The sequence below is a fragment of the Simochromis diagramma genome, unplaced genomic scaffold, assembly GCF_900408965.1.
Source record: "Simochromis diagramma unplaced genomic scaffold, fSimDia1.1 OVJJ01000344.1, whole genome shotgun sequence".
Classification (NCBI taxonomy): Eukaryota; Metazoa; Chordata; class Actinopteri; order Cichliformes; family Cichlidae; genus Simochromis; species Simochromis diagramma.
In genome coordinates, this window is record NW_024387375.1 from 1,667,497 (window position 1) to 1,694,760 (window position 27,264).

A 27,264-nucleotide genomic window follows, 5' to 3' on the forward strand; every position below is an offset into this window, starting at 1 on the left:
TGAAATTCTTTTTTTTTAAGTTTTTGTCTTTTTGTACAAAAATCACTCACCAAGAGCGACTGCTTGACGATACCATTGGCAGGAAGCAAGGTGGTCCACCTAAGACAGATGATCATACTTTTTTTTTTTTGTACCATCACAAAAATCAGATACAGTTTTAAAGCAGGAATAAAAGAAGATCTTTACTCTCCTTGTACTCCAGTGCTGTCACCAGACCACTTTGCTCTCTCGCCTCTGGATGCTCCTTTTGGTTTTATTGGGTCAAACTCAGAAAATATCTGTTGTGTACAGTCTGAGTGCTAACCCATTTACAAAATAAAATGGTTTCCAAATCTAATTTCGTCCTGTCCCATTTTGTCATTACTTTTATTCACTTTTCCGTTCTTATTTTTCCAGCACAACTTGAATCCGGAACGTGCAGTGACAGATTTCTAACAGTAGATGGCAGAAAGCACCCACTTTTCGGAACCCCTCTTGGTTTCGCCATGTCATAGAAACACAGGACGATTTAGAAAGGTTACAGTGCAAACAGGTTATGTTAGCGCTGGAAGTCCCTCGGGCTAATGCTTCGGATAGATGGGGGAACAAGTAAACACGTGTTACGTAACGCACGCCTGTGCAGGAATAAAGTTAGTACTTCCAGTCTGGAGTGTTGGACAAAACTATGTACCAGTGAGGGCTTGATATTTTCGGCTCCCCTCAGTACCTCTGATGTGACATGAACCAGTGTTGTGTCAGAGTGTCAACAACCACAGCGACCCGGTATGGCATCCAGTTTCAGGAGCCACACCGACCCACTGTCCCCTCTTAGGCAGTTTCATCCCCCCTCCGCCTCCCCGGTGTGCCCTGTGCGCACGAACCAGGCTGATGCGTAAACGCACTGAATTAATCAGAGTGTGCTTCTTATTTCAGGAAAACAAACTAGTCCTCCGCCTGTAGCCTGTCACTAGTTCTGAAACGCTGTAGATGTCTCTGACCGCAGCCTTGATGGAGAGCCGAGGAGCAGAGGGCGATCACACCGAGCCGTGACGTCGGCCCGGCGATGATTTGCAGCCGGTAAAGTCAGCAACTAGCAGCCTTGTGGAGAGAGGAAGTTACACGGTGGGATCTTCAAAGTAAAACTGCAAGTACTCAGTGCGAAAGTGATTTTTATTTATTTTCTATAGAAAGATTTCATTATATTCATGCAGGGTTACGGAAATCACGTTGAGCGCCCTTTAGAGAGACCAAGCCTCAACCTGCTGTCAAACTTATTTTAATCAAGCTGTGCGTACGACAAAGACACACCGTTTACTTCTCACCGTGTCTGAAGTAACCCATTTCTTTATTCATGCCACAAGCTGACATACTTTCATACTTACATTATTCCCAGTGCCGCTGGCCAATAAAGATTCAGTTCATTTAACCTGTAATCTACGTCATCTGCATTTGTATAAGCCACCAGCAGGACCATTTAAAAGTTGCAGCTGGTCCAGGTGAATAAAATCATATGTTAATATATGTAAATTAGGAGGTATGCAGGGCCGTAGATAGAATGGCATTTCTAGCTCAAATGTATAGAAGTGTAGATATTTCTGAGACTTCCAAGGTAAAATCATACACAGTTAAATAGGCATTGGATGGATTTTTTTTTTTTACCCCCATCTATCGTTGTCTCATATTTTACCTTTGAAAGAGAGAGATGCACAAGAAAAGCACAAAAGGATGGTAAAGGATTACTTAATCAAAACCCCTCAGTCAGATGCAAATTAGGAGCGCTGGGGAAACATGTTGCATATCTTAAAGCACTAAATCACCAGGATGCAACGGATTCAGTGGCCTAAACACAAGATCATATTTGCAGGCCAGTTTTTCACTTCATTTACTGAAATACTAAAAACTAAAGTACACCGGAGTACAAGTTGGGTAACCTTGTAGCTGGCAAAAATGAAAAAGAAGCAAAGCCTCATAAGAATCGCATTCTTTCTTTGTCTTCAAATACAAAATGATATTCTCTACGTCTGTTACAAAATATTTGCATTATCAACATAAAATACATAAGTGTAACCATTACTCTCTGTCTACCTTTGTTTCCACGTGAAGGCTTAGAGTTAAACCCAGTAATTTGTGTAAAATAGGCTACATCATTTAATACTGATCAAAATATGTTGATGTGTGTGTCAGTATTTAGGTGAATAAAATGCACAGAATATTTGTGAATAATCAAATCTAACTAAACTTTATAATTTCCTTCATGTAGTACCGTTTTTCCAGGAGTGTCATTTTGCAACGATCTACAAAGACGTGAATACTATAGTATCGTTATAACGATTTTGACTCACACTAAGTGCTTTCTGCACGCATTTCGATCACTTTGCCCCTCTTATTGTGATCATAGTGTTGGTTCTGGAAACAATTTAGTTCTTGAGTTAGTTACAGCATGTTGGAAACAATGTATTAACGCCACACAGTCACTACGTTTGTAATTATAACCGGATAATAACAGTCAGTTGGATCAACAGTTATTAATCACATCGCTCAGGCCGTCGTTTTATTTTGAAAATTCTCCTCGGCAGTCTCGCTTTCCCCTGCTGGTTTGACTGTCGTGGCTGGGTGATGATTTGCTTACTTGGAGCAGGACTGAGTTTGGAGCGGGTACTGTGAAATGTGTAAGCATGATACTGCCTGGATAATCAGCGGAGGACATTAGGAGACGGAGGTAAGAACAGCTCTGACAGCCGCCACTCTTTATTCTTTCCACTGTTGATTTCTGTCAGGTGATTCAGCTCCGATGAACTACTTTTGAGACCTCCTCATCTTAATTATTAACACTGAACAATAATGTCAGCTTTGCGGCTCCTTGATATAATTTCGATTCGCAGCAACCATGTGGAAATCCACTTAAGTTTAGTCCGCGCACTGCTTTAGGATTTTCCAAACTTGAATGAGCTCAGACTGTATCGCACACTGTTCACGCCACTGTGATGCACTCTGGACTATTTTAGACAAATTGGGTCTTTTATTTTCGAACCCGTCGCGTCCCCTTAAATGAAAAGCGCGCAGGGAGGCTTAATTTGTCGCAATGTGTTTGGATAATCAGGTGGATTTGTGCGTCTGCACCTGATGCGCTCTGATGTTGCGGTTAGTTGAGGATGCAGCCCGTCAGCATCACTCGAGGTGATGAGTGGTCCGACTACACAAAACATCAAACAGGGATTATTCAGACACTCATTCAGCCGTTTGGATGTATAGAAAAAAATCCATGCATGCGCGGATTGCGCTTTATTTTCGTGCTTTGCCAGTTTGGTAACTTACTCAGGTTTTTCTTTTTCTTTTCTTTCTTTCTTTCCTTCTTTCTTTTTTTTTTAAGCAGAGCGCTTAATTGTAACACATCTAATCATGAACGTGCGCCGCCTAAATGAACTAATCAGCCCTTGAAGGGCTTTGTTAATAGCAGGCCTACCTGTTGAAGGAATGGATGAATGTGTGAGGAGCTTGATAAATTGAACCGTCACCTCTCAGTATGCAGACGTTATTACAGCGACGTGACCGCTCTCAGTGAAACCTCAGACTAATCACCTGCAGTGGAAACTGTTGCTTTGCGCTCATCGACCTGTTGTCTCCCTTTGGTATTTTTTTTAAATGCATGTAGGGTGCATCAAATAAAATAATTAAAGAAATCACATAGGGGGGTCGAGGGTTTGCTTTTCACTTTATATAATATTCATTAATATCATTTTAAGTTGCTTTTGAGTGGTGTGTTCTCTGGAGTATAATCATCTGCCTTTTGCATCATACTGTACGTGAAATGGGCTCTAACAGTCTTCCATCTTCATTCCTCCACCCCAAAATGCAGACCTACAGCGAACTGAAAGCAAAGCAGGCAGGACAGCCACACCTCATGCGTGGGCTCAGCAAAGGTCCGAGTGGATAGGGGTCTGACAAACATGGGTGTTCTTCAACTCCACAATCCCACTCACTCCAGCACGCTCCTGCAGCGGGCTAATCAGATGCGTCTGACCGGCACCCTGTGTGATGTCATTATCACAGTGGATGGCCAAGAGTTTCCAGCGCACCGCACCGTCCTGGCCTGCACTAGCAAAATGTTCGAGATCTTGTTCCACCGCAGCAGCCTGCGCTACGCCCTGGACTTCCTGTCCCCCAAGACTTTCCAGCAGATCCTAGAGTACGCCTACACCGCCTCGCTCCAGGCCACAGCTGAGGACTTGGACGACTTGCTGTATGCTGCTGAGATTCTGGAGATCGAGTACCTGGAGGAGCAGTGCCTGAAGGTGCTGGAGACCATCCAGGCAGAGGAGAGTGAGGAAGTGGCGGTCAGGAATCACAGCTCCGGAGATCACAGTGACCATGGCCGGGCCAGGCACTGGAGGCAAATGCTGATGTCCAAGAAGCATTCCATACAGGATGGACCCAACCACACCAGTCCCACAGCTCTACACCACCTGGCACTGTACCACATGACTGAGAGGAGCTCTCCTGGCCCAGAGCCTGAAGCAGCTCCTGAATCGAGCCCCAAGCAGGACACAGTGGTAGACATGGAGAACTCCCAGAAGGCTCAGCATAGCGGTGTAGAGATAGCCCAGGATTCATCCCACGAACCTCCCAGAAGTATAAAATTAGAGCGCATGCAGGTGGATGATGCCAACAACTATGAGGGCAGATCCTCCAGTGCAGGGGAGGGAAGCTGCATCTCAGACCAGCCTAGAGACGAAGGCCCGGGGACGCCCCTGAGAGGTAGTGTCATCACCAGTGCTCGAGAGCTGCACACAGGCCCCGAGGATGGAGGACAAATGGCAGGAAACACTCTTGACTGTTTTCCCGGGATCTCTGAGAAACACCTGGCCTCCATATACTCTGTGCCATCCAACCACACAGGGGAGGGCATGCCAGTGTCTGTTTCTGTGGCCCCAACCCTGGGTGTGCCACTAGACCCGAGAACCTACAGTGGCCTGCTGCACCAAGGGTTGCTGCACAGGGAGCTCCTGAGCAGGCTTGGCCAGTTTGCAGCAGGGATGAGGCACGAGGCCCCAGCTCAAGGCCAGCAGTGTTGTGGCGAATGTGGGCTCCAGCTGCACAGCCGGCAGGCTGCGGAGCAGCACAGGTAACATGCACAAAACAACCATTAACACTAATTTGTGCTGTTTATTTTTAATCTGGCTTGTTTTAACTAATGCAAAATGAAATAATATACTTTAAAAACACCAGGCTCAATAGCTAATAATCACAAAATATTTTGTTGTATTTTGTGCTGAAGAAACACTGCTACACTCTCCTGCGGCTCAACATTTTCACTGACAGTCGTGCGTTACCTTTAATAAAAGATGGAGGAGACGGGCGTGCAGGTGGGTCTGTGCTTATTGTGATAATGAATGATTATGCTAGACACGTGTCTCTTAAATTTAACCTTTACTACGTCTTCGAGATTTTCCCCCTCTCTCAGTGAATATAATGCGAGTCAAAAGCTTGAAACAGCATCTGAGAATTTGTTCATTTATTCTCAGGGACACCTGCGCTCGTGTCTTAACAGTGAGACGTGTCGGCAACTTTTGAATCGGGTCTCTGTGAGGGGTTTGATATAAAGAGGCCTTGGTGTCGCAAAATGCTGTCATTTACAAAGCCTCATTTTCTAAATTCTGTTTGATTATCTGTGCAGAAGTGCGCTTCACACAACAGTCTGTCTCCCAGGCTATTTGATATGCATTCCTTTGCATCAGCAGACAGGATCCTCTCAGCAGGGGCCGGGCTGGACGCTTCAGCAACATGATGGATAACTTCTGCTTCACGACTCGGCTCTGTTGTTTTGTTGTTGTTGTTTTTTTATTGTTCTTGTTTATTTTTACCCTACTTATTAGCTTGTCCTTTTGTCATTGTACACAAAAAATTAACCAGATCGATGACAGCTCTCATTAACTTGATTGCAGATGTTTCCAATTGTGCGAGCTCGTCAGCGTTTGACTCATCATCAGTCGGTAGAAACAAGACAGTTTGCAGTCCTAATGTGCAGCTAACCCATGATTAGGATCGCAGTGTTTCCCTGTTCATGCCTGTGGCTGACATTTCAGCCTCACTCCAGAACTCTGTTGAAACAATGCATCCTGTGGGATATTTAGTGATGCGCACAGCTTACTCACGGAGACAGGCTCATGTCCGCAGGTTCAAGGAGCTGCGGTGGTGGCACTGCTTGAGGATGTAATGAAGTTGCTGTAGGTCTGTAACCAGGTCACTGAGCATACACCTGGCCTGCAGATTGACATTTTCTGGTGTTGTTCAGGAGGCATCTCCTGGCACAGTTTTAGTATGAAACACTTCAGAAAAAGAAATCCATTTGGTTTGAATGATTAAAATAAATAAACAATTGGGAAATATATACCATTTAAAAAAAAAAAATCAGCAGCCTTGAGGCTGAAATTATAAAATAAACAGTTCAGTGTTCCACTAACTTTTCAAGGTTACTAAACAGCCGCTAAAATCAAATTAAAAGCCTGTTTTGCATGTTTGAGGACAGCTCCTCTTTTCAATATTCCAAAATTAATTAACTTCAAATAATTTATCGGTTTTGTTTCAATGACAGTGAAATGAGGGCAGGAAGCCGTGGAATGAATTCAAAATCAAACGCAACAGTTGTTCGCAGCTGGACTCCGACTTTAAAACATTATGATTACACGGTCAGTGTCTTTAACCCCCGACCCCCCGTCCCCACTCCCAGACCAGCAGGACACAAAGTCCACCCCGTTCATTGCATTTGGAGCCCAACAGTTAATTGTTCTTTTAGGGCAGAAGCTGATATTGACATTTAACCATATATGGTATGATTTAAAACATAACAACGAATAAACTAAAAAGTCACAAAATCTATTTTTTTGGTCTTCCAAGTATTTCAAACAGTGTCAAACAAAGGAAGAGACCAGTCAGTGACTCGTAGCAGTGACAGCTGAAAAAGCTAATAGTGATGCGAAGTGGGCGGGTGCCAAGCTAAAGTGAGTTCAGCTTTGAAGTGAGTGATTAAAGTGACGACCAGTGGGAATGCAGAACGCTGATGATTGGCATATGCAGACGTGCAGGAGCCACACAGAAAAATGGGACTGCTGTGGAAGGCCACGCCAATAAGCTTTTAAAGAGATTCTCGTGTGGCCCCTTGGGAAAATTAATTACCCACCTCTGTAATTAAGGGGTCATCTATGCAACTAAATGACAAAAATGTCAGCTACATATTGATGCACGGTGAGTGAAGTTAGTTTAAGTTAGTTTCAAATGCGATTGGAACTTAATAGTAATATTATGCTTCTTATTATAAATGCAGAATGCCAGTTATATTGAATAGGAAAATATTTTTCTAGTAATGTACTTCTCTCTATTTAATATGAAAACCACTGATGCTACTCTGCAACATGTGCTGCAGACCTCGCTGTAAGCAATCGTATTGGACACTATTTCTAAACTACCTTAAACATCTTTTTTTAAGCATATTAACAAATATTAGGAAGCATCTGCCAAAAATCAAAGATTGTAACATAACTGCATATATCGCAGACTGCTTGACCACCAGGATGTCCTAAATAAAACCTAATCTAGTATAGTATAAGAATCTAGTATGAACAGAAGCTGGTCAAAATTGAAACTGGGCCTGCAGCTCTAAAAGGATTTCTTTTTGTTCCCGACGGCGTTAATGTTGATTTCATCTAAATTAAATGACATCTTAAGTCTCATTTATTATGACCACAGTGTGTGTTTAACCACAGATTTTTTAGGCCATTTGCTCTGCTGTTGGCGGGGTGATCCAAGGATAACAGTACAGATGCCTTGCATGCTTGGATGTGTGTGATATGATATGATAGGTTTTGCTGCCGGCGGAGCTTCAGCGAATCATCTTCTTTTCTCCTTTTCATTGCAGTTACAGGAGGAGTGTATGCGTGTGCATATTATGTCGGGATGCGAGTTTGCGTGCATGCGCTGTCTGTGTGTGTGTGCGCGCTAGTCTGAGTGGGTTTGCGTGTGTGCCCAGTGTCTTGCAGTGCTGGCGGGTGGAGGCACGCGTATGTTTGCGCTCTGAAATTAGCCAGATATCCTATTGTCTGTGTTCTTTTAGCGTTCATGCGTTGTGATTCACAACTCCAAGGGCCTCTTACGCTAATGATGCCGCATTCAGCGAGGGATTCTTGCCGGAATTAAAACATGCTCCTCTTGTTACAATGATGCTTCTAGGTTTGGGAGACCTTAATAAAAGTGTCTCGAATCTGCGGCTTTTTTTGCTTTATCAAAAGTGCAGTCTCGCTCCGTTTCTTGAATCCGTTAACACGCTCACATTAGTGTTTGTCTTTCCACAGGAGGCTCCATAATGAGGAGAAGGGCAATGGCTGTGAATACTGTGGCAAACACTTCCAGGACAGCATGCGGCTCAGGATGCACATGCTGTCTCACACAGGTACTTAGTAACTCTCACACTCTCATCTCAGAGCATTCAGAGCTGATCAACCCTCTTGATACAGTAGTGCAGCTTTTCAAATGCACCTGTTCATGCTACGACCCCCCCTCCACCCCTCCCCATGCCAGTTAGTGCTGCTCCGAATACTTGGATCATGCTTTCTTTTCCATGCTTAGGTCTATGCACGTCTCCCTCCCTCTCTTCTCTCCGTCTCCCTCTCTAGTCTCTCTCAGTTTGAATCGTTTCTGTGTTTTTTCGGAGACTCTGGCAGCTCGCCAGCTCTGCCCCTTCTGAGTGATGACATCATCAGCTGCCGGCAGGCCTGGGTGTTCTGCCAGTGTTCCGAAGCGTGTGTGATGGCTCGCTCGCAGATGTGTGTCCAGGAACACACTGTACCCAAATGCAGACTTAATCAGACCTGACTGCTCTCCCAGCTACTTTATCCAAAATAGAGAGAGAGGAGGGGTGGGTAGTTGGGGGGGGGGGGGGGGGGTAGAGATCAGGGACTAAAAATGAAACTAAAACAGAAACCTCAGTTGGATTATGTGTACAGACAAGGCAAAGTCCCTGTCCTCTCCGCCTTCTCTATGAGGATTGTTTTGGAATGACATCCTGCTGACGGATGAGAGAAAGAATCTGCTTCTTTAAACTTCACCTGATCCCCCTCCCTTTTTCTGTTCCTCCTCTTTTATACCCTCTGGATAACCCTAAACACACATATTGTCTTGCATTACCCCGACCACCACAACGCGCTTTGATTTTCAATTCGCAGCGACATCCGTAACAGCAGCACCTTTAACCTAATTTGAATTTTTTGCATAAACTCTCCCCATCCCAATGTGTCAACCTATAATACTACAGAAAAAAAAAAAAGAGAGAGAGATGTGGATCTCATTTCTTTGTCACTGTGTATTTCGGTATAGCAGCCTTAGATCCCGCTGGTTGCTAAGGAGCGAGTGCTCCACTGCTCTAATGGGCTGATTTGGTATTCAGCTCGATGCTGGCTCTTATTTTGGTATGCCAGACAAAGTGTTTTGATGGAGGACGATTGCAGCCGCGTCTGGAGACAGTTTGATGGTTTATGGATGAGAGCACACTCCGTGCCTTTGACTGCACAAGACAATGCACTATGTTCTCTTCTTCCCTTATCACACAATCTCACACAACACAACACACCACACTGGACAGCGTCACACAACATCAGGATCGCAAATTCTGCTTTAGTGTTACTACTAAACAACACTACTCTCAAGCAAGTTTTATTTTTACGCCGTGTAACAAAACGCACTATTCCAAAACAGTAACAGTTTGTTTTCAAAAATTGTTGTTTTTAGAAATGAACAGATTGGGGCTCTCTCTCTTTTTTTTTTTTGTTTTTTTTGGTATTTGTGTGCAGCACTGGGAACGGTGGCAGAGTGTCTCTGTATAGTGGCATCGTAAGAGTTGAAAGAGGACCACATTTAGGCTGTAGCGCTCAGAGTTCCCAAAGCTTGTGGGTGTTTTAATGAGTCATTTTAACTTCATTTAAAGCCAGCTGAGCAGAAAATAGATCAGTGAATGAGCCCTGGGCCAGTATGGATCTGCAACCGATTTACATCTCTGTGAGAGCCAACCCACATCCAAACAGCTGTGTGTGAGAGAAAGAGAAAGAGCGAGCGTGTGCGCGTGTGCGTATGTGCATATCTGTCTTATTTGTCTGTCTGTGCAGGTGTGAGGTGAGTGCAGAACAAGGATTGAACGTTTCTGCTGGCAGCGTGCATACTTGTCTCTCTCATGTCTTCATCAGAATAGACAAGGGCATTCCAAAGGTGAACTGGGAACTGTAGTTACAGTGTATGCGGTGGGATTCGGGGTGTTGACTCTGAAGTGTTTTTTTTGATAAAGGGATGTGCCGCAGGCGGGAAGCGTCTGCTGTAGAGAGAACACCCAGTCCTTCTGTGGCCTCTCAGGCATACAGTCTGCTCACTGTTCAGAGACTGATAACAGGGCACGGTAAATAAAACTCTTCAGCTCTGCTCTTTTTTTTCCTTTTTCTTTTTTCGAGAAGAAGGACCATTGCACCCTGTCTGGTGCTTTTGTTTGTCCCCAGTTGTGTTTTTACGGCGCTTTCCACTGCTCCATTGTACTCCGCGCATTTGCTTCCTTGTGTTAACACCTGAAAAGCACAAGTGTGTGACAAACAAGGCTCTTTGCTGACTTTTCAAACAGCATCTCTTTGTCCCCCCCCTCTCGTTGCTTTTCTCCACAGTCCTCTTTAAATGTGAAATTAACTGACTTAGGCTGCAATTACAAACACATGTTTGTGTTCAGGTCTGATCAAAATACACTCTTTTGAATTTGATTTTGTCTACAGCTCCTGCAGAGGCGCTCGTGTGTGATCAGTGCGGAGCGACATTCTCCTCAGAGGACGCTCTGGAAGCCCACAGGCAAACACACACAGGTACTTTACAAACATGTGTGCATGCTTTCTCAACGTGCACGCACGCACACACACACAATGTTTAACCTGGACAGCATGCACTGAGCTGTTGAGTAAGCCGTGACTACGGGACTCGTGATCATGGTCTAAACTGGCTTGTCATGCTGGCTGGGTTAAACTGTTCCTGTCATGATGCTCCATAATTTATCAACAGGGAGGTGGGAGGCCCTCTCACATATCACCCACTAATATCTCCTGGCATCCAGGCCCACTGCATGCCACTTTGCCACAGCAGTAGCTTTACAGCACCAGCATTACAGTTTCACAGACATACTATCCTCACCTCCCTCATGACAGCGGCTGTGAAATTATTTACCTCACGCCCACACACTCAACAGCAGGCCAGACACCTTTTTGTGATTTTTCAGTGATCTCAAACCAGGCAAAATGTTTGCATTACATACTCTTCTTGTTCAGCGAGTGTCTGGCATTAACATTTGGCACCAAGATGAGTCAAAGTATTTTTTTAAATAGTTATATTTCTGGCTGACTGGCTGCACAAACCTGGATGGTGATTTGCAATCTGGACTCTCGTAGTTTGGAAAAACATGCCCGGGGAGCTGAAGTCGTTATCAACGTTAGAAAGTGCCTCACAGAGGGGGGAAAAAAAGGAAAAAGGAAGAGATAAAAATGACAAACAACACAAGTGTCCAACTGATTAAATAAAATGCACTAAAAATCAAGCGAGAGATAAACCAGATGTTGTCTAAGTGCAGTACTTTTCTTAGTAAGTTGGTATTTTTCTGTTTGATTAAGACATTTCTAAAAGGTTTATCGGTTGTCTGTAATGAATGCATCATTTTTTCCATCTGCCTAAATTCGAGTTTATTGCCCAACAGTTTTGTTGTCAGATGGCACATACATGTATCCCTGACAGTGTCCGAATCCACACCTTTTCTGCTACTGTCAGAGAAAGGTGATAACCCTCTCAGGAGCACTGGCACGTAACTGTAACTCCAGGTGGCACACACAGTATGAATAGTTAATGGATGTGGACATGGAGGGGTGTTAACGAGGCCCAGAAGTTTCTACCCTCATCTCCCTGAGTTGTAAACATCCAGAGCTCGGTTTCAGCTTGGCACTGTATCCAGAGCAGGGTGCAGGAGGGCATTACTCTCTTATTTTGTCATGATCTCAGCTTGGTCCGCTGTGACGCATGACCCTTTTTACTGACTCTTATTGTGGCATTCGTCATGAGCTACAGGTAATTCAATCAGTTGTGCCGAGGTTATGCAAGGAAATTTTCCAAATCACTGCAGAGACTCGCATTTTCCAAATCACCTGGTTTTTATTTCTTGTTCTTCTAAAAAAACACACCAAAACAAAAAAAGATAGAGACACAGTGCCGAGCGTGCAGCTTCTGCTTTAATTTGCCATGTGGCATAACCAGTTAGCCAAATGAGTTTCCCCTTAGCAGATTAACACTTGTCAGACCTCAGCAGCTGCAGCACTGCCGTCCACCTCTTCTCCAGAGGGGAAATAATTCTGCTCTTGGGAGACCTTACTCTGTGGCAATTTGGCTGATTTGGCCGCAAGACTAGTTTACAGTGAAAGTCTTTAGCCACTTTTATATGTCAGAGGTTAATGGCCCTGTGTTGCTGAAGTTAGAGATCAAAGAGAGCAGGGGGTTTGGTGGAGAGGGTTAGGGGTGGGTTGAACTGTGAGAAGGGAAGGGGGTAGGGGGTATGTGAGGACTTCCTGAGGGCAGGAGGATTGCTGCTGGTGTTGGATGCCAGGACACGGAGGAAAACAACATCATGTGCTGCTGTTTACTCCTCACCACAGCACTGTCATAGTCTCCTCTGACCTACTTGTCAGTGCCCAAAATAAAAGAATGGATCTGTCTCCGAATTGCTCTCACAACAAAGGGGTTTGTTTCATCATGGCAAGTAAGGGCTCTGGGGCACCTAGCTTTCCATTTTGGAAAACCCAAGACTCATAGCTTATCTCCACCATGCACAGAAATCGACTGTATGTGCTTCAAACTGTGCTGGCTGACCATTTTGCCACCTTGCCTTGCCTACAGAAAAAAGGCCATAAGAGTGCTGTCTTTGTGTACTCACAGCAGCTGCACTGTTTCCACACATTACAGGCTGCTTCATCAAGTGAATAATATTACCTTCTGTCCAAACCCTAATTAAACAGTCCTGTAGTCTGTTCAGATACAGCCCAGGCTTTCTAGTGCATCCCTCTTAATGCAGACCTTTTAGCTCGCCTAATTGCGTGTCCGTCATCATACTGCACCCTCCTGTTAATACCCAGTTGTAATTCGCATAAGCCTTAAACTGAACTGAACTGCGCTCTGTTTGGCCATTATGTCCCCCCCCCCCAGTATTTATTTTCCCTGACTGTTACCACACACACACACAAAAACACGCCCCGAGCTGCCCTGCCATTTCATGTAAAGTGAAATACAGTAGCTATAGATAATATAGCAAACGTTCTAGGAACAGAGGCGAATGAATCAGTGTGTGACCTCAATGAACCGGTCCGTGGAATGGTGGTTAAACACGAGCAACGTATCTCATGTTGCATTAATTATTGAGTCGGTTGTTCCTCACTCGGGTAGATTAGCAGTCTACTGATGAGGGCCCGGGGTTGTTTAAGGTACTGTACTGTTGCTCTGCATGGAGCTGTCCGCATGAACACGTACAGTAGCCTGAACGCACGGGGTCATGTGAGGTCCAGCACATAGCACGTAGCCCGCCTGGCTGTGTATGTTTAACAGGGTGATAGCAGTGTTTCCGGCAGACGGCGAGCAGGGCCCGAGGACGTAGCTGAAAGTGCCTTTACACTGCATACTAGTGGACGCGAACAGCATTGGTGTTAATATTGTAAACTGTGAAATCCGCTGTTGTTTTGATAGCAGCAGGTGATTTGTTCAGCTCTGACTCGGCCGTCATTCACAATTTGCCGAAACAAATGCCTTAATGGATCGAATTCTGAAAGCGTCTATTAAAACAATGCCAGTTATTTGTGACCGATGCTGTTAAAATGAAGTCTACGGCATATTTCAGCAAACACAGAAAGGACATTTTTCACGGTTCGACCAGTGTAATCTGTAGGCTCAGGACTGAAGTTAAGATTAACACAGAAGAAATTATACAGCTTTGCGGTCATCACTGATACAATCTCTTGTCCAATTTGCCGTGGGTTTACTCCCAGAATCTCAGGGTGGGAAAACTTTTGTTTGCTGCTTGAAAAGAAACAGGCTGCGCTTATTTGTGAATGAAGGGATTAGCTTGAACACTTCACCCCAACAAGGACCATGATCCTATCTGGTTGCCTAGACACATGGTTTTGTTTCTTAGGCAGCGTGAGAGCCTGGCTGGCTCCCACCTCAGTTGGACTGAATAAGTGGCAGATGCATGAAGGCAGACTATGTTAAATCACACGAGCATACACATCGGCTTCATGGAGATATGCTGAAATCGCATAACAACCCCAAACTGTCCTCAATTACTAACCTAATTGTGCATTAGATGAGCAGCTTAGTCGCATAACGCACACAGTAAATGTTTAGATTTTCTGCCTCGTAGCAGAATTGCTTAAAAGTAAATCATTATTCCCACTGTTAAAGCTCCCACCCACTAAACACAATGCTCAGTCAACGCTCCAGCCTTTGAGAAATGCTATTGATTACGTGGTCTTTAGCCTATTGAGGGCCATAGGTCAGGGGTCATCCTGTGCCTTAAAGCCTAAAGTCCAAACCTATTGTCTGGTTAAGGGTGAGAAAGCAGGGGGCAGTGACGGCCAACTTTAGGGCTTATTCTCTCATAAAGAATCTCCCCAGCATTTATTACCAAAGCTTACTGGAAAACTCCACGACCGCAAAACCTTTTTCGTTTCAAAAGTTAACAGAGCGCAGTGAGGCGAAATGCCACCGCTAACGCATACAAACACTTCCTCGCCTCCAAAGGTTTTTGTTTACACTTCAAGACATTATTTGGTATTTTTATTTTCAGCGTCGCTTGCGCAGAATAAAACCGAAAACGACTGCTGAGCTGTTGTCACTGCGTGTCATCCCGAGATCAAGGGTTGAGATTCTTGTGACAGAAGAGTTGTCATATTCCTTTTCTCAAGTTTCAGCATTGTCGGTGACAGAAAGATCAGGATGTACATCTGTGAGTGTCTGCGAGTGTGTCGGGGAGTCACGGTTTACCTCCACAGAGAAACTAGGATGTAAAACTTCTAGAGCAGACAGGGGAGGAAAAAAAAGGAAAATATGCAAGCTGCACCGAAACAGGCGTTTAAAATATATGACGGTTAATAACGAGAGAGTAGAGGGAGGATAATTAAAGTAGCTTTGAAGTATCTACAAGGTGGATAATATGCTGCTCGGTTGGTTGAGGGTTCTGCTCTGCCTGCAGCTACAGTAACGCGGACACATTGGAACAGAAAGCGCTCCCCCTGCTGGTTGAAAGAATTTACTGCTAGCTGGTTAAAGTGGAGGAAGGTTTCACATCTCGGGGTCATTCAGAGACTGCATTTTCTGCTTCTTAAGTGTTTTTAACCATTTTGGATAGATCATTATCCAGACTATACTGTTACACAGCGTAGAGCAAAAGCAGCATTCGTTAGGTATGACTCAGAAAGAAAGTGAAGCTGGTTAGCCAGTGAAAGGATTTCCTGTATGGTCAGCGAATAAGGGGAGTGGGGAGGGCGCAGGGGCATTGAGACTGGAGGGTCTTTTGTCTACAACTAAAATATTGTGATCCATGTGTGAGAAAGGGCCTTGGTCATTAGGCGACAACATAAAGACAGGGATTGTAGGAGTTGCATGAGGAGCCTATGACTAATGGGCTTGGTCAATGAGGGCCTGAACCTCATTGTGTGCCCTTTGTGGAAAAGAGCACAGGCTAAAGCCTCTGAACAGGTGCAGCTCATTCCATCAGACCGGCTCCCGGCAGGACGTTTAAGATCGGGGTATGCATTTCATCCCGTCTTATTCCCGTTAATGATTATGAACGATCGGTTTTATTAAGTTTTGTTTTGGGGTGAAATTTCAGAAGATTTGAGAGAAAAAACAAAACAGGAAGCTGAGGCTTTCTTTATTTAAGCTAAACTGCAGTCATCCATGAAATGTTAAAGTGTCTTTCATTGTTTGAGCAAACTGTGATGCGCGGATGAGCAAACAATACTCAGCCAACGTTTTTGATTTATCCCTGAAAAAATGTGAATATGCTTGATTTGTTTCTTTTTCTTTCTCCTTTGAACAGGCTTGTCTTTAACTTGATTGAACCTAAAGCAAGTGTCTGACACTCTTCCCTCTTAGTATGAGTGTGCTGTATCCCTTTCCCTGCGTTAATTCCAATTTAATTGCCAGTTGCCTCAAGGCACTTCAATAACAGTAACAAATGATTTGATTTAGTGGACCTCATCAGACTGCATTTTAAATGCGACACAGCAACCCCACTTGAATTCCAATGAAGTGCTGGCACAGTCCTCTGTTTACTAATGATCCTCCGCTGGAGATGTCTGATTGAATCTGAGTCAGGAGCAATGGGACCTGCTAGCATTGTAAATGATCTGCAACCTGTGCAGACAGAGAAATAAGGACCTCATAATCTCACATTAAAGCCTCACTCTCCAGGACATGCACATTACGTCCGATGCCACCGATTAACCAGTCCCTCACCGGTGCACATATGAATTTTGCATCAGTGTGAATGTCACAGTGGAGCGTGCTGGCGTACACATCCTGTAGATCAAATGTTGACTGTATGACAGCCAATGGATCTTCTTCACATTGCCATTTTGACTTAAACTAGCCTGCCAGCGACTCCCTATCTGTATTCCTCTCCACACTCTGTGCAACAGGAAAGCAGCCCCAAAGAGATGCCAGGTCACACACAGGATTAAACTGGATTGTGTTTTTTCCTGCAGTCCTGCCTTTAATGGCTTGATATCACTACTTAACATTCTGCACAGAGCGCATAGTGTAGGCATCATTTAGGGTGGAGCTACTATCAGCTGCTCTTTGAGCACAGAGACAGAGGACTTCACAGGCTGTAGCTGACTCCTGATGGGGAATGAAGAGAATAATTACACATCTAACACACCAGGAAGGAGCCATTGATTGTGTGATTGGCATGCTCTGCATTGTGTGGGAAATTCTTAAAGAAAACAATGACTTTCATGGTTTAAAATAGAACGTATAAAGACTCACAGCTGAAAGTGCCTCTGGGCTTTTAGGGGAGTTAGTTTAGGTAGAGGCACTTGCTCTTTGAAAGAAGCTTTTCCCTCAGAGGACTCACACAAAGTTGAAGTGACCCAGTTTCCCCACTTAAGGCCCTGTCTGTGTATGGTACTGAAATAACTGTGCGTCTGTGTCTTGCGCGTTCTCCAGGGACTGACATGGCGGTGTTCTGTCTGCTGTGTGCAAAGCGCTTCCAGACCCAGAAGGCCCTGCAGCAGCACATGGAGGCCCATGCAGGCATGCACAGCTACATCTGTAGCCACTGCGAGCGCCCCTTTCCAAGCCACACTACCCTCAAAAGGCACTTGCGCTCACACACGGGTAAGAGACGGATCATTTGTACCATCCTCATTATTCACAGTGTCAGCTGCAGTCATAAAACGCGAACATGTCGGTGTCAGGCACATGCATACGTTAAGGAGGAGACGAGAGACAGCTGTATTTATTTTGGTATATGGGTTAATTTCCTGGGGTTATTGGCTTTAAGGTTTTAGTCAATTTGCATGCATCCTCTCCCACCCTCCTTCCTTCTCTATAAGATGACTCACCTCGGCGATGACAGCACTGTACCGTTATGGCCGGTGCATATTTTGGGCAATTTCATCCTGTTTATATTTTGGGTTCTTAGACAGCCTTCGGGCCTCTGCAATTCACGGCTGTCAGTTCTAGTGCGGTTCACCCAAAATGATAGAGGAAACCCAAATAAATATTGAAGGAAAAGCAAATGGAAATGACTTGTCTGTGTGTTCTACCAAGGGTGAGTCTTAGTGCCGCAGGAGACGGAGAGATATTTACTGAAAAGATGTCCCCCTTTCTTCTTTTACCTTAAATAACACTCCCAGCTGTCAGGACGGCTTGATGTCTAGACAGGAGAAATACATAATTGATGTGAAGAGACAGAAGTGAAGGGAGTTTTGGCCATGGCAGCGTATCTTGTTTGTATGCCATTCTGCTTGGAAGTAACATTTTGTAAATGTCATCTGCTCCACAGTGGGGTGGGGGATTGGGGAGAATCGGCCTGTAATGAGGAGAGCAATGTATCCTCTGACTTGGCTGTTGCTGTGGACACTGAGATAATGAGGCACATAGGTCATTGGAGATGAGTCAAACCCTCAGCCTAGGAGAGAAATAGATTAACTACAGTATAGAGAACAGAGCAGCACATGCCTGGAGGACTTTTATTAGCTATTAGCCGACAGCCAAGAGGAGTGTCCTCATGTCATAACATTAGCAACGTCTGAAAGAACATCATTTCCCATGTTTGCTATGCACGTGCGGAAAGGCCTCTGTGACTATTTGACCTATGCAGCTACATATGCGGCGTGCCGTGTCGAGCCAAGGATAAAGTTAGCCTTTAATGCTTCTCACGATAATGGGCTGTGTTGGTGTTGCGGCTGCTGCTGCTGTGACACGATTGTGCTTTCAGGCGATCACCCGTTTGAGTGTGAATTCTGCGGGAGCTGTTTCAGAGATGACGGCACGCTGAGGGGCCATAAACGCATCCACACGGGAGAGAAGCCTTACGAGTGCAACGGCTGCGGGAAGAGGTTCAGCCTGAAACACCAGCTAGAGACACATTACCGCGTACACACAGGTAAGAGCGCGCGCTCGAAAAAAGTCCTTCAGGTGGATCCAGGGAAAAGTCCAACAATCGCCTGTATTATCGGCACACCAAAACTCTCTTATTAGACATGGATACACCGCAGTGTTGCACTTGGTATTACAGTGACCACGACCAACATTTTCATTTAATGGCACATTTACAATGCTGCTGCTGCCGTTTGTATAATTCAATGTGTATAAATCGTCCCCCACAAAAGCAGTATTTTACTCCTTTATGAGTCACGCTTACTAAAATCTACAGTGCCCTGCTATCTTTATGCTGGAAAATCACTTTAAAGACTCTTCAATGGGAATGCCTGCCATAGAAAGGGCAGGAACGTATTGATTTAGACTAATGCATTTAAGGTTTTGGCCTTAGAAAAAGACAGAAATAAATAAAACACAGCATTTCTTCTACAGCTAACAATGTGCTTTGTCAAAATTTCAACTTTTTTTTTTTAGCAAGGAAATAAGTTTAATCATTTGATCATTAGTTATCTTGTACTTTAAGGAATGGCCATAGTGAGGCTTTTTATTTTTACGTGATTTTATATTAATCACATAAATTAATCACGTCCCTCTTTTAAGACAGGGAGGAAATTTCTTTTGGATGCTGACAGACTCATTTTAAAACCTTTAAAGCCAATTGTATCATATTTAATACGTGAGTTTTGAGAGTTTTGAGTACTAGATTATCAGTAAGTTTTTTTCCTTCACCCATTTTTAAGCAACAAATTACAAAAAATATCAGATGTAGCAAATATGATACAAATTAAAACTAATATATGCAAATTAATATTTAATTTCTTTAAAAAAAAATTATCAGAAGGTTTAATAACGAATTCATTAAAAAAAAGAAAGATATTGCCAGTATTATTTCATGGCTCAGGGTTTGAAATGTTAATATCAAATTCAGGTCTAACCCTAGAGCACCGACATACAAACACACCTCTGAAAGTGCAGCGGCCTAAACTAGGAGGCGAGTCCCGTCTCATCTGGCTGCAGGTCTACAAGGTTAATGCCGTATTGTTGAATTTTTCAGGTGAGAAGCCATTTGAGTGTAAGCTCTGTCACCAACGGTCAAGAGACTACTCGGCTATGATCAAGCACCTGCGCACTCACAACGGAGCGTCTCCGTACCAGTGCACCATCTGCCAGGACTTCTGCCCCAGCCTGGCTGCCATGCAGAAGCACATGAAGGGCCACAAACCCGAGGAGGTGCCGGCGGATTGGAGGATAGAAAAGACTTACCTGTATGTCTGTTACGTCTGAGCAGGACTTGGACTCCAAGCACAGTCTGACTGGCACACACACTCACACGCACACGGTCACTGTTGGATGAAAACCTGTGTTGCTGGTTTGAAATGTTTCTGTAAGGGTTTTTGAAAGAGTCTGAATTCTTGTTGGGTGAACTGGGAAGTGTATTACGGAGAGATGTCGCTCAAAGAGATACTGAGTTGGTTTTATTTGTTTTTTCCCGACAATTAGACGTGCAAGCACGAAAACAGATGGGCGTACACGTCAGGGCTGCAACCAATGTTCATCATCAGTCAGGTTATTTTTATTCTAAAAGGGAAAAAAAGGGCAGAAGAAGTCACATTTTGTTGACAAGCTGAATTCTTTAAAGATATTTGCCCAAAAAAGTCCAATAAATATTGCAGGATTAATCGATTATCACATTTTTGACAGTTTCCTGATGACTTAACCATTTTAGCCCTGACGTGCACAAACATAGACACACACCGTCTCCCTCGCACACAAGTTTTGATAATCACTGTATCTCTAATGGATCCACTGTGGTTAAAATCAATGCCACAATGGCTGTGACTGCTGACCTGTATGTGTAGCAGGAGCATTTTGACTGATTGCTAAACCATCAGACAACCCGAGTTATCGTCTATGATTGTGCAGTAGATGTTGAAATAATTCCACGAAGGCTTGATTGGCTGAACTTTGCAACATTTTCTCTCCTAATTTCCTGTGACTGCTTTGGGTTTTTTTGTTTTTTCTCCTGCTGTTGGATTTTTATTTGAGTTGTTTATTTTCTGCATGTTTTACTTGAATGGCTGCCACGTTTTGACCTCATAAGCTTGATCTCTTTAATTGCCTTGTCTTTCTTGCAGTGGGTGTTATTGTTTCAGGTGGGTGGGGTAGCTGGCTCACAATTTGAGTTTCTCTTGTAATAAGGTTGTGCTATTTATACGTTGTTTATTTGTTACCAAATATGTGCTGGTTTTCATCAGACGGTCCGTCTCTCTTGGGATGATTTCTAGTAGAGCGAGCTCTACCTCTCCTCGCTTTTCACTGTTTTAAATCCACTGCAAATTATTCATCCATCAGCCGTTTTCAGTTTGTTTGGGGGTTTTTTAGAATTCATCATAAATTACATGGTCAAAAAGTGTGTAAAAAATGCCTCAACACGGCTTTCTGTGTAGTTTTTTCCTTTAAGGAACAGTTTATCCAAAAATCAAATGTAGGTATTTTTCCTCTGGTCTGTAGTGCTGTTTATTCATCTGGTGCGAGTCGCCCAGTTTTTATAGAGATGCTTGTCTTCTCTTGATTATGATGGAATCAAATGGTACAGAGACTGACCCGGTTACTTTAAAAGAAACAAAACCCCAAAACTCTGTTGTGAGCAATTTCATGTAGGGACTATTTACTCTGTAGTTTCTGTAATCGCTAACCAAAAGAAGCCTGCAGGTAGCTAACATTACAGCTCAGCCACAAGCACGAGCCTTTTGTGATGCCGTCTGATACAATTGCCGTGTGGAATAGTTGATATATGAAAAAAACTAAGCTTTTTGTGTTTTGGTTGATTTTTTTTTTATTTGCATATTGAGATAATGATTTCTATTTACTTTGATGAATTTCAAGAGAAGGACGACATCTCCAAGCAGCGTTGTCTTCTCAAACTGGGCGGCTCGCGCTAAAACTAAACAAACGAGTGGCACTAACAGCCAGAAAATCTGATTTTTTGTTGTGAACTGTCCCTTAAACTATATATAGATGTCTTATAAAAATCACAGAATCAGAATTTTCTTGGAGAAAACTGAAGAAAACATGAAAAGTAGTTTTTTGTTTGTTTGTTTTTTTTAAACAAAACACAAAAAGAAAATTCTGACACTGAATTACTATGAGCAGGTTATTGTCAGTTGTAGTGTAGCTGTAATGTAAAATCTGTCATGGTATGTTATTCCCTTATGTGAGCCTAACACGGGCCTTATAGATTTAAACATGTTGTATTTTTGTATTACAGTAATTTGCTATCTGTTTACATTTGGTATGATTTGAGAAAAAAAAAGAAAACATCTTAATGTGTGTGTTTTATAAGTCTCTGATTTGATTAAGATCCCTCCCTTGTGCCTCTTTTATAAGTAGAGCATTGATGTGCTTGAGTACATGGGTCTGTGCTATTGGTAGTTGTTTCTGGGTGTTTGTTTATTGTTACTCAATTAAAGATAGACTGCCATGTAGATCCACTTTGTCTGAACATTGCAACTGGAAGCAACATACTGTGATAGTGGCTGATACTCTGATGCAAGTTCCAAGCAATTTTTGATGTAAAAAAAGTACACGCTTGTCTCAAATTGTTCCCTTCAAAGTGACAATGGACTGACATCTTTGGATGAAAACAGTGTGTATAGCAAATCTTGGCATCTGTGGGCATTACCAATGCCTTCTTAAGTAGCCAACAACACTCAGTGCCATGAAAACACATTCACTGTATCTATTCTACATGAACATGCACTATAAATGGATTTTCCTCGGTGGACCAAAAGAAATAGAGCACTTTTGTTTGAAAAGGATTTTTTTTTCTTTGATCTTTCTATGTTGTGATAATACAGCTGTCTTTTATTTGATGTGTCCTAGAAGGATGTGATTAGCATTGTTTAGATTATGTCAATGTCTGTCTACCTCAGGGCCAGATCAAAGCTCGACCTGGTATCCAATCAGGGTTGTTCTTCTTGCCATGTGTGCAGTAAAATCCCTCTTCATTACAGCTTTGTAACACAGTGTGTGAAAGTGTTTTCTCCGTGTGGATTCAGGCACAACTCTGTATGCGTCAGTGTTCAGTGGCATGGTTAAAAAAAGAATAAAACAGTTTACTATTTTATGCATCACGTCTCATTTGCCTGTTGTTTCTGCTGTCTGTGTGCGCTCGTAAAGTGTGACTGGCAGCGGTTCCCAGCCTATTTGCTCTTTACAAAATAAAAATAAAAAATAGAAGAAAAAGAGGGGGGTGATCTGAATTCATTTTACACATTAACAGAATTGTTTGCTTTGAAATTAAGAAGCAGTGTCTACACTGGTAACTGATGGACTACTTTATTTGAGTTTAGTTTAGGTTTTTATTGCAGATTCCAGTATTTTGTAGCAGAAAGGACGGCATTACACACACACACACACACAAAGGATCAAATTGTTCATTTCATGCTTTGTTGATGCATATGTTTTAAGCACAGCAGTAGTGCTTCTCCGTAATGTAAGAAAAACCTGACAAAATGTGGAAAAACTTGTGAATGTGGACGTTTACAGAGTGAAATTTTACTTCTTTACTTTTCAGCTCAATCTTGTGCAGCAGTTGTAATATTCTGGCCCAGCGGGGCAGCATGTGGCTCATGAACAGACACGACCTAATACATTTATTTGACTACAACTTTTGGTTGGAACAAACTTTTGGTTGGTTTGGTTTGGCTTAAACATGGGTGACAAATTAAAGGAATAAACAGAGGTCATAAGCTGTTGGGCTGTTACACGCTGTCAGAAAGTCTTAAGTAGGGATGGGTATCGTTTAAGTTTTATCCGATACCGGTGCCAAATCGGTACTTTTGAAACGGTGCCGGTGCTCAAACGGTGCTCAAACCGGTGCTTAAAGAATGGAGAACACAAAATTGGTCCAAAAACCTCTCATGTTCAGCTGGTTTTTGTAAAAAGATAACAATGTTAGCCTTTTCTGCAGCTATGGGGCATATATGGCATCACTCTTGGCTGGAAGCAGTGCTTAAATAATGGAAAAAACACAAACTTTATCCAAAAACCTCTCATGTTTAGCCGTTTCCCTCTTTTTCTTTGGTCATTTTAGCCTTTTTGGCCAGGGTGAAGGGAGTATCTGCCATCAAACAAGAAGACAGCCGCATGTAGCTATGATGATGTTTGCTAGTTCACCTTACCTGCATTAATGTAATAACGTGGTTAGCCTACTCAACGTAAATTACACACGAACAACATTAAGCTACTCACGCAGAGAAGAACGGCTGCTGCTGCCATCATCATCCGTCATCATTTCTGCTACACTGGCAGGGCTAGGGGCCAGGACTCTGCTCTTCCTGTTTTTGGGGATGTTGCTAACTCCGGGTCTGATAACAGGCACCACACCCGCAGTAGATGCGCTCGGTGTGAGGTCTCGCAGCAAGCTATCAAATACAGCGCATTTCTTGGCTTTTAAAAAAAAACGCTATGCGTCGCCAGGTGTTTCATCGGATTCGAGGTGTTACCTCCTTTGATAGTATCACAGTATCAGCTTAAAGCACTTGTTGCAGGCTGCTGAGTTTGCATATTTTGCTGTGAAGTACAGCCAGACTTTTGACCGCTTCGCCTTGGGCATTTTTAATCTGTAGCTCTGCTCTAAAAGAACGTACGTACCTGGACCCGCCTACTATCCTCGGAAACGTAAAATGATTGGCTAGAAGTGTATCACAGCTCAGGAAAAAAAAGCACCGAAATAAAGCACCGAAATGTGCGCTGCTTTTCGGTCTGGTTACTACCGTTTAAGTGCATGCTAAATTTCTGGTTTTCTGCAAGGGGGATCTTTCTTCATGCAAACACTTCTGCTTAGCCAGTTTAGGGTCGTGGGAGCATTGGAGCCCAGCTGAGGTAGGGCGAGAAGCAGGGTACACCCTGAACAGACGACCATTTACCCTCACAGGCAACGAGGCTAATCACTACACCGCCGTGCGTCCCGGGATGAAACATCATTGCAAAATATGTTCCTTCACCTAGTTTTCTGTGCACAGTACTAGGGAGTGCTGTCTGGCAAAAAATATCTCACAAGGTGTTCAAGTGAGTCAGGTTTGGGTCATATCAGCTGGGGCATTGTAATCCTAGAAACAACCAGTTTCATGAGTTTTATGAAAGTGTAAAGTAAAGATCATCAAACAAATTTTCACCATTTAAGCATACCCACAGCTAACCATTTTATTCATTTAACATTTCAAATGTTTGTTTATTAGTTTTGCTAATTGGTTTCATGTTACATCACATGCAGCTAGTGGTGTTAAAATGCTACAGATCAGCTGAGCTTTAATTTTCAAGTACTCTCACATGTCCCTTGGGAATTACTGCAGCATGGTCTCTCCTCTCTCTCTCTCTCCAGTCTCTGATGTCCTAATTCAACCCTCTGAACGTTTCAGTTTTCAGCACAGTTACAGAGCCCGGGCTACCATCTACACTGAGACAATGCTGTTGATCCCGCTTAACGGTTTATTGGCTCCTGCCACAAACTTTCACAGTCTCAAGCTGTTTATAGAGTTTATATATCATCTGGGCTACTTGCAAACAGCTGGAGTCACTCCAGGCCCTGTGGTGACCTCCGATGGCGCTCTGCCAGAGCCACAGCTGGCCTGTGTTTCATCCCAGATGTGAAAGAAGTCCATATATCAGGTCTGCACAGCACAGTGAAAATTCAACCTCATAATTAAAGGTAGTGGCAGAATTTACTGTACGATTCTCTGTTTTGTTTTGTTTTCTGCTCGCCTGATGGTTTGGGGCTTAACAGGTTACCGTGCCAATGTTCCTCAGTTTCTCATAAAGTTCCCTCTGAGTAGGCTGTGAATGTTTTATTGTGTAATCTATTTTAAAGCTATATGACTTCAATCCGGTCAGCTAAATTCCAGGTTGCAGTGTTTACTGTTCCACTCTATAATAATCACAACACTCTCATTCTCTAGTGCTCTGCGTTTTTTCAGCTCACTCAGGGATATTTTAAGTTTCATATAAGCTACAGTACGTTGCGGTGTTCATTACTTCCCACTGACTAGAGGAAACCTTAGGATGTGTATGTATATTACTAATGTTATAGAAGAACTTATTTTAAAACGGCTTCATATAATCTTCGTTTGTTCAGACCAAATAAAGATGGTCCTTTATAGTGTAAAGTTGCATGAATGCAGTGATTCCCAAACAAAGGTTTAAGACCACCTACACGGTCCTTAAACGGAGGTTTGGGGTTAATGGAAGTGCGATATTAACAGCTGAACGGATGAAATAAAGATACATGTTATACAGTGTTTCTTTGGTTTGTTTTTCTGGTGAAAGAATTTCATCTGATGGATATCTCAATCTTAATTTAAGCTAAATAGTAGCAACTCTCTCTAACTTAACTGCTCACTTATTGTAGACATACAGACCAGTTTATAAGTATTTGGGCTAACTATCTTGTTCTTTTTCTTGGGCTCTGATTGTCAGTGCATTCAGTTTGAAGGTACCATGTTCAAGCTTTAATTGGAGTTTATATCGATCATGTGAAAAGGACAGTCTTCTTGTGACTCTGAAGTCCTGACAATAACTAACAGCACTCTCAATGATTTCATAGGAATTAAGACTGTAAGTAGCATCCAGGTGCTGTGTGACCACCTCTATAAAAGCAGACGTTTTGACAGTTTGCTGGTCTGGAGCACCTAGGAGTGGGTTAACACAACGCATCAATATTCCCAGCAGTGGACATCTCAGCAAATTCTCTCTAAAAATAACACAACGGCACAGCCAAGGTTTGCAAAGTTACATCTGAACAAACCCGGAGACTTCTGGAACAATGTCCTTTATACTGAGAAGACCAAAGTGGTGATGTTTGACCATAATGCACAGCAACACTTTGGCGAAAACCAAACACAACATATCAGCACAAACTCCTCAGATGTAAAGCAGAGTGGGAAAGGGGTGATTATTCAGGCTTGGTTTGCAGCCATGGGACCTGGGCACCTTGGAGTCATTAAGTCGACCATTAAGTCCTCTATATTACCAAAATATTCTAGAGTCAAATATGAAGCAGTCTGTCCAACGGCTAAAGCTTGTCCCAAATGAGTCGTACAACAACACAATGAAAAAGAAAAGAATCAAGGTGTTGCAATTTCCCAGCCAAAGTTCAAACTTCAGCATGATTGAAGCGCTTTGGCTGCAAACTTCAATGAGCTGAAGCAAGGCTGTAAGAAGAGTGGCTCAAAAGTCATCCACGGCAACGTGAGAAAATGATAAAGTCATACAGAAAACGATTCCTTCAAGTTATTGCTGCTAAAGGTGGTTCTGCAAGCAAGTTTTTCACAGGACTGCAGACAGTCCTCTGTAAAAAGAACTGTGTGGGATAGCAAATTGAACGGTAGTGCAGTGGTTAGCCAGAGGCCTTTTCCAGAGAACTTTGCATATTCTTCCTGTGCCTGTTTCCTCAGGCCAAAGACACGCATGTTAGGATAATGATGATTCCAAATCGGTAGTGAGGGTGAGTGAATTATTGTGTCTCTCTTTGTGGTAGCCCTTTCATGGACTGGCAACAAGAAACAACTTTCAGAC

General features: G+C 43.2%; 1 protein-coding gene across 1 annotated transcript; it reads left to right on the forward strand.

The window, feature by feature from the left end:
- Nucleotides 1–460: 460 nt before the first annotated feature.
- On the forward strand, nt 461–22,820 carry zbtb16b (zinc finger and BTB domain containing 16b). Its single transcript, XM_040009718.1, has 7 exons — nt 461–2,698; nt 3,836–5,101; nt 8,325–8,422; nt 10,776–10,862; nt 17,251–17,421; nt 18,527–18,694; nt 19,745–22,820. Exons 2-7 carry the CDS (start codon nt 3,927–3,929, stop codon nt 19,972–19,974), a joined length of 1,929 nt encoding a protein of 642 aa, XP_039865652.1. The 5' UTR covers nt 461–2,698; nt 3,836–3,926; the 3' UTR covers nt 19,975–22,820.
- Nucleotides 22,821–27,264: the final 4,444 nt, after the last annotated feature.